The 12,533-nt window shown below is 41.0% G+C and overlaps 1 protein-coding gene across 1 annotated transcript in view; it reads right to left on the reverse strand.

Annotated features, from left to right (window-relative positions):
* Positions 1-12,533, reverse strand: part of LOC102818051 (probable phospholipid-transporting ATPase IB-like) — a 208,832-nt gene that overhangs the window by 96,987 nt on the left and 99,312 nt on the right. Inside the window, exons 22-23 of the mRNA XM_006832037.1 lie at positions 11,395-11,459; positions 4,513-4,685 (exon numbers count right to left, since the gene is read on the reverse strand). Coding sequence (XP_006832100.1) covers positions 4,513-4,685; positions 11,395-11,459 — 238 coding nt within the window. The remainder of the gene's footprint in view (positions 1-4,512; positions 4,686-11,394; positions 11,460-12,533) is intronic.

Here is a 12,533-nt window from a genome sequence, read left to right on the forward strand (position 1 = left end):
GCAATGACCTTTTCTTGTGTTTTACTTCACATTGCTCTAAAGACCTTAGCTCACTCACGCTGTTGTAATCTTACACCGAATGTACCACTTTTTGTTGGTTTGCTTTAGCTCGTGTTGTTCTATACAGAAATAACCACCTTTTTAGTTTTGTATTACTTCACGTTGTTCCAAAGGTTTTGCTTCACATTGTTCTAGAGTCTTTACAAAGAAATAAGCCCTTTCCTTGTTTTGTTTTACCTCACATTCTTCTGAAGTCTTTGCCTCAAACTGTTCTAAAGTTTTTGCATAGAAACAACCACTTATTCTTTGCTGGTTACTGTGTGTGGGGTGCAGTGAGAGGAGGGAAGGGAAGGTGGAGCACAGAAACAGGGTAGAGAATAGACACAGAATAGTTTGGGTGCTAGGGAGGGGGGCAATACACGAGAAGGGAGAACAAAGCAGATGAGAAAACAATTAGGCAGGTTTGCATGGGCTAAGTGGGACAGAGGTAAAGAATGATGTATATACAACCTTGGAACAACAGGGCTCTGGAATACAGGGATTGAGGCATGGTTGGAATGGGCAAAATAGAGGAAACAATGTTAAGATGGTTGGCTGTCTTTTGAATCGTGGTTTCCCTGGCATATTGTTATAAAATAGACACTTGATGGGGAGAGAAAGGAATATCCAGAAATATCACCAGAGAAAGCTTGTAAGTCTGCTTTCAGCCTAAAACTGATTGGAATACCTAAAATGAGCTACAACGTGCCCAGTGAAGGAGGCTTCCTGTGGAGCCTCTGCATTACATAAGACCATAGGTGGAATCCTGAACCCCATCCAGAATCTTCTGAGGTGGGAAATTTCCACCTGAAAGGACAAGGAGGCCAGCCTGAAGCAGCTAGGAGAACAGAAGATACTTCTTAAAAGAAAGACCGACAGGAAAAATACAAAACAATAACGGCAGACCAAATGATTACTACAAGAACAAGCAAGGTACTCACTCAGGAGACATCAAGGCACGTGGTCAGGTCCCCTCAGGGCAAACCCTCTTCCAAGACTAAGACTCAATGGCCATACACGAGCAGACATGCACTCTGACTGGTGACCACGTTGGTCACCAATGAGGGGAAGTGTGGGAAAAACAGCAATGAAGCTGCAAGCTAAGCCCTACCACATTCAATAGAATCCTGTAAACCCGGGTGGAGACCTGGTTGGCCAGCAGTATGGCAAGACCTGGGGACTCCTAGGCCCAGTAGTAAGTGACAAAGCCACAGAGGACTAGAGTGGAGAGTGAAGCTTCTAGCTGATAAGAAGAGAGGGCATATGCATAAGAACACCCACGCTTGCAGATAATACCCACTTGACCTGGCTTCAATGGCTAGATGATCACAACTCAACTAGAAGAAGAAAGAAGAGGGAAAAAAAAAGAGTAACCTGATACAATTAGATGAACTTGACCTACACCTATGGATACAGTAGCTCAAAAGAGGGAACAAATCTTTACAGCGAGGATCATTCCCACCCCTTCCATACACAGAGTAGACAGGGATGGGCAACTTGACACTGGTTAATTTAAATGGTCGGGGGGAGGGGGGAGGAGTGGCTACAAAGACCAGAAGTGACTAGCTTACACGCTTTCAAGAGGGAGACTAGATCCAGAGGGTACGGAGGAAGGTAGAATCTCCACTGAGTAGTATCCAATCTGTCTTGGAGAGGCTAGTGAAAGGAGATGGGGATAGCACTCTCGTGGTATAATAGTGAATAATTGCTATCGGGACTGATTGTGAGGGTTGGAAATGTAAAGGTAGATGTTTTGTAACAAAAGGAGGGGAGTGGTTGACTTTGCAGTCCAGGAGCGGAGGTCCCTGGGACCATCCAGGGAGAACAGCAAAGTGAGGGGACCCTACCCAGAGAAGTAGTGATGCCAGAGATGGAGGCAGAGATGATGATGTGGAGAGATGGAGCAGCTGGGGACTTTAGACCCAGAGAGGGAGAGGGACTGTGTGCTGACGACCAAGGGGGCAGGCTTGCAGGATATACCCTTTGGTTGGTTGATGATGCATGGAGGGAACTGTAAACATGGCAATGAATCAATATACTATAGGATGAATGTAAAGCTAATGTTCTCCCATGTAAACTATCACATAATTCTCAATAAAACATTAAAAAAAAAAAAGAAGGAACACTCCCTGGATCGCACCACAGAAGAAAGAATAATAAAGGAGAATTGTGGGAAACTTTGGGATGACATACTGGAGAAAGAGATACAATGGACATATTTCTTGAAAGATGCAGTAACAAAACTGACCCAAGAAGTAGAAAATATCTGCTTAATAAACTAATCAGTAATCAAAATAATTCAGGTGTGCCTGACCCAAGCCATGGTATTTTCAATAACCTCATATTCATGCAAAAGTTGGACAATGAATAAGGAAGATCGTAGAAGAATTGATGCATTCGAGTTATAGTGTTGGAGGAGAATATTAAAAGTACTATGAACTGCCAAAAGAACAAATTTGTGTTGGAAAAAGTACAGTCAGAGTGTTCCTTAGGAGCCAGGATGGCCAGACTTCGTCTCTCATACTTTGGACATATTGTTAGGAGGGACTAGTCCCTGGAGAAGGACATCATGCTTGGTAAAGTGGAGGGTCAGGGGTAAAGAGGAAGACCCCCAACAACATGGGTTGGCACAATGGCAGCAGCAATGGGCTCGAGCGTAGCAACGATTGTGAGGTTGGTGCAGGACCGGGCGGTGTTTCATTCGGTTGTATGTAGGGTTGTTATGAGTCAGTACTGACTCGACGGCACCTAACAATAACAACAACAGCATTAATCAAAAGCCTCCCCACAAAGAAAATATCAGGCCCACATGGCTTCAGCAGTGAATTCTGTCAGACATTTCAGTAAGAAATACCAACCATGCAGACACTGGTGTGTTTTTAAATACAGGATAGAAGAATATTTCTCTAACCTCTTTGAACGGTCCTGATACCAAAGCCTGTCAACTACATTGAAAGAAATGTAACCGGACAAATCTCTTTAATAAAATATTAGTAGAACGTATAGAAAAATAATCAAATTAAATCATAAAATGTTAGAGCCACGAAGAAATTTAGAAACATAGCCGGCTCTCCTTCCCTGCCACCATGCACTCTTTTAAGTTAAAGATCTCAGTCAATTGTACACTGAATTATTTTCATCCCTTCTGAAGATACCTGGTAATGGATTTCAATTTTCTTTTCATTTATTTTTACTGTTCACTTAATAGGGACATTTACGCTTACAGAATAAGCCAAGAATATAAAGTACTGACTTCCCAACAGCTAGACATACAGGGTCGCTATGGGTTGAAACTAACTCTATGGCACTTAACAACAACAGATAAATAAATGTTCAGTGATGAAGTGCTCAGCTGCTAACTGAGAGGCTAGTGAAGAGAACCTATCCAATAACTCCTTGTGGAGACCTGAGGTGGCACCGCAGGACAAGCACTGGGCTGCTAGTCACAAGACTGCTGGGTGAAACCCACCACCCATTCCTCAGAAACCCTTTACAGAGTTGCTCTGAGTCAGAACTGACTGGACAGCACTTTATAACAACTACTCTTCAGGAGAAATACCTGCTTCCCTAAAGAACACAGCAGAGGTTACCCTATGCGGGCACTTCTACCCTGTCACACGGGGTTCCTCTGAATCAGAATCAATTCAACAGCATCCAACAGCCCCAGATAATGTAGAGTCACATCATGGTTGCCCACCACCCATGTTGGTGGTCAGCTGGTCATATAAAGGTGGCTTGCGTGTCGCTGTAATGCTAGCAGCTGTGCCACGAGTATTTCAAATACCAGTAGGTTTCAGTGGAGCTTCCAGGCTAAGACAGAGCAAGGAGAAGGACTTAATGCCCTACTTCTGAAATCCTGGCCAGTGAAAACCTTATAAATAACAGGAAAATGTTGTTTGATTCATAATTCAAATGTTTTAGCAGATAGTTTCTACTTCTTGGGTCAGTTTTGCTAATGTGTCACTCACAAAATCTGTCCATTATGTCTAGTTCTCCAATGTGCCATCGACGTTGTACAGTCCAGTGCTGGAAGATGAGCTCCTCAGGTGGGAAAGCTCTAACACCCATAATGCCATTCTCCTTTGGTACCAACTATTTTATTTTATTTTTATAAAAGCCTCTTACTATAAACTGAGGTTCTTGGTTCTTACTGAAGACTTCTTTCACCTTATCATATATCAGTAAGCAAACCTATCATTAAAACTGATGAACTGCCTTCTAGCAAATCCTGAAAATTCAAGTCTTTTAATTTCTGCTCGATCATATATTTCCTCAGTAAAGAACTTTTACTTCTACTAAAAGTTATGTTCCACAAGGGGACTTCAAAAAAATTCTTGGGAAAAATCATATTATCTTTCAATTCCATTTTTCCACTAAATTGTTGAAGCCCCCTCAGAATCACATCTATATTTTCTTTACCATAACAGCACTAAGTATATTGAGAAACATGAAAAAAGATGAGTATGTTCTTACCTGCAGCATAATACTGCTCTACACGAGAGGGCCAGATTTAGGAAATTCTTCTTAATTTCAAATCTGAAGGCATATTTCAGTGTTTCTCCATCGATGATTAGGACCAGGTCATTTTCTTGGCCTAACAAGTCTCCAAGATCTTCACAGTTCTGATTAATTGCTTCTTCTGTTGCCTAAAAGAAAGGAAGGGGACCTATTCATTTTCCTCATTTCTAATAGAAAGAAAATAGCCTCAGAATCAAGCATTGGGTGAGGTAGGGGGAGTGCACTCAATGGCATGAAAAGAGTGTGTGTGAAAGTGTGTAGGAATTGCTTAATGGAAAATGGATTTTCTCTGTGAGTCTTCACCCAATTCACAATTAGGAAAAAGATATTATGTTGAGTGAAAGAAGCCAAATATTGTGATTAAATTGATATGAAATGTCCATATTTAGCAAATCTATAGAGAAAGACTAGGAGTGCTGATGGTGCTGTAGGGTAAGCATTGGACTGCTAACCACAAGGCCAACAGTTCAAGTCCATCAGCTACTCCTTGGTAGAAAGATGAGGCTTTCTTTTCTCATAAAGATTTGCAGCCTCAGAAACCCTGCACAGGGTCACTATTAGTTGGAACAAACTCAACAGCACTTAACAACAAAAACGTAGAAACAAATCACCACTAGTCTGTCAGTTCATTGTGCTGCGGTGGCTTGTTTGTGGCTGTGGCATTGGTAGCTATCCTAGCAGGGTCACTCATGGTGAACACATTTCAATGGAACATCCAGACTATGACAGACTAAGAAGAAAGAGAGATAGACTGCTTCGGAAAGGTTAGTCAATGAAAACCTTATGAATAAATAGCAGTGGAACACTGTCTGATATAATTCTGGAAGCTGAGACTCTCAAGTTGGCAAGCATTCAAAATACTACTGGGAAGGAGGACAAACAAGATGGTGGATTGGGTCGAAGTGCAGTGAGGAGCTCCAACAGCAACAGCATAAAATACCAGACCAAGCAGACTCAGGGGATGGTGCCAGAATTCTGAACCCCATATAAAGGAATATTTAGATGGTTGGAAAGCTCACAGCTGGGGGAATTTGTAGCAGAAGCAAGAAGTCAAGTAGTTTCTAATCCAAAAGGCTCAGCTGCTCCCGGACAGTCATATGGTTTACTATGCTGAGAATAACAAATTGAAGAGAAATGGTATTGAATTCATAATCAAAAAGAGCACTTCAAGATCTAACTTGAATCACAATGCTGTCTCCTTGAGACTTGCTTTGTGACCTAAAACATGGTCTATCCTGGTGAATGATCCAGGTACACTGGACATGAATGTATATTGTGTATTGTTGAATGAAATGGTCTATATATGTTTTTTAGGTCTAGTCTGTTTATTGGTGCTATTAAGTGCCACTGAGTTGGTTCCAACTCATAGCAACCCTGTTTAGGGTTTCTGAGGAGCAGCTGGTGGGTTTGACCTGCAGACCTTGCAGTCAGCAGTCAAATATTTACCCAGTTTATTGCATTGTTCAATTCCTCTGTTTCCTTAGCAATCTTTCCAGAAGCTCTGTTCATTATTTAAAATTGTATACAGGAAGTCCCCGACTCACAACATATTTCATTCATGAAGAGCTGCATTTATGACTGCCCCCTCCCTTTTTTGGTACATTGATTGTTAGTAATATGTACTACAGACAATGTTGCAGCATGAAATTTGCTGATGCTATCATTCACATGCGAATCTCAAAGACACTAGGGATCAGATTTATAAAGATACTGATAACAAAAGGCAATAATAATGAAAAATTAAAGAAAGAGGTGTTCAACTAATGTCAGAACCGATTTAAGACAGACTCGTCAGAATGGAACCCCATAATAAATCAGGGACTATTTGTACTAAAGGGAGAAAGATGAGGCTTTCTACTCCCGTAAAGATTTACACCCTCGGAAACCCTGCACAGGGTCGCTATGGGTCGGACCCGACTCGATGGCACTTAACAACAACAACAACATTTGTACTAAAATTTCAAAATTTTGTTGCAACCCAGTACCATTAAGTCAATTTCAACTATGTTGTTGTTGTTGTTAAATGCCATCTAATAGGTTCTGACTCGTAGTGACCCTCTATAAGGTTTCTGAGGGACAGCTGGTGAGCTTGAACCACCGATCTTGAAGTTCAAACCAACTTTGCAGTCCAGTGCATTAACCCACAGCGCCATACCAGGACTCCAATTCCAACTATAGTGACCCTATATGGCACCATAGAAGTCTCTCATACAAATGTTTACCTATTCTATTTGATCTTATACTAAAACACCATCCCAACTCTCTTTTGCCTACAGTTTGCATGGGATATTTTTCCCATCCGTTCATTTCTGACCATTTGTGTCTTTGGGCCTCAGATGTGTCTCTAATAGAATGCAGAGCATTGATTCATGTTTTTTAATCTCTTCCGCCACTCTCTGTTTTAGAATGGTGTGTATAACCCATTCATATTTTTGATATTTAGCACTTAGGAAGGTCTTACTTCTACCATTTTGTTAGTTTTGTGCATGTGTTCTATACCTTCATTGCCCCTTATGTCCTCCAATATAGCCAATTTTGTGTTCTGTTGAGATTTTGTAATAAACCATCTAGAGTCTCTTCTTTTGTTTTGTCTGTAATGACCATAAGAATTACATTTAACATCTTACATTGATAACAATCTGGTTTGCGAGTCTATCAATTCAACTTCAGTAGCATATAAAACTTCTGTTGCCACACTGTTCCCTCCCCGCTCAGCGTTACTGTTGTAATCACCTACTACCTCCTTTGTAACATGCACAAACTTTTTAATGTATTTTAATGTATTTGCCATTATAAAGTGTGAAAACCATAACAACTAAAATTACTAACCAAAAAGACCTTAAAGCTGGTCCTTATACTTGCCCCTGAAATTCCCATTAAAGGAAACTTTTTTCTTCTGTGTACTGATGGGAATTATTGTCAAGCGTTCTTTCCTTTCCATCTGAAGGTCACCTTTTATCATTTCTTGTAGGGCAGGATTATTGTTGTTAAGTGCCATCGAGTGAGTTCTGACTCATAGTGACCCTGTATTGGGTTTCCAAGGCGACGCTGGTGAGCTTGAACCACCAACCTTCAGTTCAAACCACCTTGCAATCCAATACGTTAACCCACAGCACCACACCAGGACTCCAGGGCAGGTCTAGTAGAAACAAATTCCCTCAGCTGTTCTTTATCTTATTTTTGCTTTCATTCTTTTTTTCCTTTTCCTGGATATGCCATGCTTGGTTGAAAGCAGTTTTTCTCAACACTTTTAAAATGGTATTGTACTGTCTTCTGGCCTTCGAGGTTTCTGAGGGGAAACGGGCACTTAATATTATCGTAGTTTTTTTGTATGTGACAATGTGCGTCTCTTTTATTGTTTTCAAGATATTCTTTATATTTAGTTTTTGAGAGCTTGAGTAAAATGTGTCTTGGTGTAGATCTTTTTGAGTTTATTGTCTTGAATTTTCATATTCATGTTCTTCATCAAGTTTAGGAACTTTCCATCTATTATTCTTCAAAGATTCTTTCTGTTCCATTCTCTTTCTCATCTCCTTCTGGGATTCCCATGATGTATATCTTATTTCTCTTGATGGCCATCCCACATTTTCATTAGGCAGGCTTGCAGTCTTGAACATTCTCCCTCTCTTTTTAAATTGTAGTTTGGGTGAAAGTAGATAAAGCATGTTAGTTTTCATTCAACAATTTATACACATTATGTATCATGACATTGTTTGAAATCCCAAGGTAACAATACTCTTGTCCCTTCTTCCCTGGCTTTCCTGAGTCCATTCATCCTTCTTTCCCTTCCCTTCCTGTCTTCTGACTTTTGCTTTGGGGCAAATATGGCCCTTTTGGTCTTGTGTGGCTGACTGTGATCAGGAGTACATCCTTCCCTGGGCTATTACCCATTTATAGGCCTGTCTGTTGTTTGGCTGAAAGTTATTACCCCAGGAGCAGGAGTTCAGTTCCAGGTTAGTATGGTGACTAGGGGCCACAGTCTCAGGGATTACACTAACTAGTGGATTCTCTCAAACCGGTATGTCTAGTCTTTTTTGTGTTTTTGAATTTTGTTACGTTTTCCTCCCTCTCTGTCCAGGCCTTTCTCCTGGGGTCCTGATGAGAACAGTCAGTAGTAGTAGCCGAGCACTGTCTGCTTCTCTGGGTTGTGGAGGTTCCTTGGGTCCTCTGAACTAAGTGCTTCCTTCAGTCTTTGAGTTTCTTCAATCTTCTTCACTCCAGATGAGAAGGGACCAATGGTTACATCTTAGACGGGCACTCGAAAGCTCCCAGTGACTACACACCAACGTAGGATACAGAACATTGTCTAGGCTATGCCAGCTGCCTCCTTTGTGCCCCAAGACTGTGGTTCTAAGCTCCCAAGCTCAGTGAGTCATCTCCTCAAGGTATTTAGTTGCAGCTGGGAAGCTTTCCGAACGTTGCTCCTGTGTGCTGTGCTCTACACATGGCTATATTTACTTCACATGTAAATACATGTGAACATGTAGACATGTTCTCTGTCAAACCCACAGAGACTCATGGGTATTCTTCCATTGACTTGCCTTCCCACCATTAGTCAGTATGCAAGTCTACCTGTGTATTCACTCATAGATGATGTCTGTTATACTATGACGGCAGGATTATGGGCACAGCAGTATTTGTCTCTCTGTCTCTTACTCTTGTGCAGCTCCCAGCAATTCCCTTTCTCCACTGGTCTTGTTGTGTTGCCTTCCCTGCTTTATGTCTGAGATACTGTCTTTCCCTCCACCTCTGTTACCACATGTCTATTTTCTTGCGCATTCTCTCTTATTGCCCTTCAGACTCCAAAATTTTTATTATCTTATACTCTAGCATGCTGATTCTTTCTTCTGCCAGTTCAAATCAGCTGTTGAAGTCTCCTAATGAATTTTTCATTTCTGTTATTGTATTGTTCAGTTCTAGTATTTGTGTGCTTTCTTTTTATGGTGTCTATTTCTTTAGTTACACTCTTATCTTCTTCATGCATTGTTTTCCTGAGCTCTTTTAACTCTTTGTCCATGTTTTCCTTTAGTTCATTGAGCATAATTAATACAATTGTATTACTGTATTTTATGCAAATAATGCATGCTTCATACAGTTTTTTGAAACTTGTGCAACCCCCTCACGTGTTCGTTTCCCAGGCGTGCTATGCAGATTCTGCTACGACACAGCATACTGTGTCAACCATATTACAAACGATATTACGACGTGTTACGACAGTTCCCCCACTGTCTTAGGCTGGGTTCTCTACAGAAACAAAACCACAGAAGCTTCTATATGTATATATTGTTATTGTTGCTGTTAGTGCTGTCCATTCAGTTCCGACTCATGGTGACCCTGTACAGGGTTTCCAAGGAGCAGCTGGAGGGTTTGAACCATGACCTGTGGCTCACAGTCCAGTGTTGATCCTACAGCGCCACACCAGGAGTCCATATGTATACATAAGAGAGATTGATATCAAGTGAATTGCTCACACAATGGTAGAGGTGGTCAGTCCCCTGGGCGTGGGACACATGTCAGGCTGGAGGTTTCTGATACACGTAGCTACAGGGCTGATGGACCAAGACGGGCAAGTCAGATGGCAGGCAGGCAGGCAGGCAGGTCTGGCAGGTAAGAAGGCAGGCTGCTGACTACTCCCAGAAGTGGCAGGTAACAGAGCAGGCCACTGGCTCAAGTTCAAAGAACAGGAGGTCGGAAGATTAGACAGATGCTAGATATAGACCCAGCAGAGATCAAGCAAGCTTTGCCTGAGTGTGCAATATAGTGGAAGCAGGCCACACCCCGAAGGAAGCAGCCTTTCAGTTGATTAGCTGCTCACAGCAGACCTCATCATAGAGTTGACTACATTCTATTAGAACTCATGTTGGTGGAGAACTACATCTTCAGCCCAACTACTGAAAATCCTGCCCCAGCCAAACGGACAGAAAATCTATCACACCCACAAACACACAAGTTGCCAACTTTTAAGGGCAAAGATACTCAATATTTGATCTCGTATTTTTGTCATTGCTCTATTGTCATCTGTCTACTTACACCTCATTAAAGACTTTTATATGCACAGACAACTTGTTTGGGTTTTATTTTTTGTTTGTTTTCCCCTTCCTTTTTAAAATAAAGGATGAGATTAGGTCCTGTTTTTTGTATGACTCCAGGATGGTGATAAAGGACTAGACTCAAGACAAAGTGTAGCTCAAGAGTTCAGTCAGAGCAGAATACAGCAGGACTAGAGTTGGCCCAGAATGGAACATCGTGGAAACTACAGATTCTTGGGAAGAATCATGGCGGACATCCAGACTTTTAATGGATCTAAAGTGAGAATTCAAGGAAACATCATGTCGAATTTGAGGGATGGGCAATCACAAGTGAAAAGTGGGTTATAATCATCTTACAGAGAATTTCTTTTTTTTTTTAATCGCTTATTTAATGGGAGAAAATGTAGAGCAAAACTCAGAATTATAAAAATAAAGACCAGGATTACTGGTCAGAAAGAAACTGGTGGAACTCGACCCTTCAGGTTTGGGACTGTATTCACCGTCATGGTCTAATTTTCAGCCAAGTGGTAGATGGGCATAGAACAGGAATAACAACATGAGTGAAGTAGGCAGCCCATGGGATGGTCAACCATTCAAGAACAAAAGGACAGCATTTACCTTGAGATACAATTCCGAAGGTTCGGAAAGAAGGTGGAATGGAGGCAAGAGTTAGAGGGAGAAAATGGGATCACTGATGTTCCAGGGAGGGGACTGCAAACACTGAATTGAATCTAACTCTGTGATTCATTGACTGTAAAACTGAAGCCCTGCTCAGCAAGCCTTCACAAGTTTTAAAAAAATCACTTACTTCAAATGAATGTGCATTCAATTTAATGCGAGGCATGCAACTTGCTATCAGTTTGCAGGAATATGCTAGAGGGAGAGAGAGAAATAACAACGTCATATGTTTGAAAACTGAAAACCTCCTATAAGGTTACTAAAAAAATTAAAAAAAAAAAAGCTGTTTATTTCTTTCCTTACAGTCTGACTGGCTCATGACTATTTCAAAATGGCTAAGAGGGTGCATACAGTTAGTGGCTATATCTGTACTTTTAAATATCTGTGGATTTTAAGTTTTATAAGTTCCTTATGACATGAGCTTTATAACAATACCAAGTCTTAGAGAGAGAGCCAAACGCTGTCATATCAAACTTCTATGTAAGCAGGATTATACCTAGTATACTAATACAATCCAAAGTGTTATAAAAAAAAAATAAACTCAAGCATTTCTCATGATAGCAGTAAATATGCTCATGAATTTCTATGCCTCAGGAAAAATTTTTACTGTAAAATTGTCATTCCCATTTTAAAAATTGAGCTGGTAAGTTAGACAGACAGAAAACAGTAGAATTAGCCCAAGTGTGTCCAAAAGCAAACTTACATCCATGATTAGAAGAATGAAATTATTCTGAGCGAGATGAGATTTTGCCTGAAAGTTTAACTGAGACTTTATATAAGCAGTCATTTAAAGCTAAAGGAAGAAGTCTTTATGATATTGAGGAAATAACCAATAACATATAAAAAGTTCAGCAATATGTCACTTTCTTTTCCTCCCAAAGGGGCAAAGCCAAACCCACTGCCATTGAGTCCATTCTGACTCACAGAGATCCTACGGCTCTGCCCCTGAGGGTTTCAGAGACTGCAAATATTTACGGGAGCAGACAGCCTCATCCTTCTCCTACAAAGCAACTGGTGGGTTTGAACCACCAACCTTGCACTTAGCAGCACAGTGCTTAACCACAGCACCACCAAGACTTCCTAAAGGCTCAAAGTTAAAAACTAAAGGATAAATGAAAGGAATGAATGCTGCTGTGCAAACCAGTGTGAAGCCGGGATTTGATTTAAGAGGAAAGCTCTACACTGTTGGGTCGGTCAGCAAAGTTTTTCTTCTTCCTTTGCTTCTCAGAAGAGAAGCTTACACCAGGGAGATAGTGGGTGGTCATGTGT

Source organism: Chrysochloris asiatica, unplaced genomic scaffold, assembly GCF_000296735.1.
Source record: "Chrysochloris asiatica unplaced genomic scaffold, ChrAsi1.0 scaffold00005, whole genome shotgun sequence".
In the NCBI taxonomy this organism is placed as follows: domain Eukaryota; kingdom Metazoa; phylum Chordata; class Mammalia; order Afrosoricida; family Chrysochloridae; genus Chrysochloris; species Chrysochloris asiatica.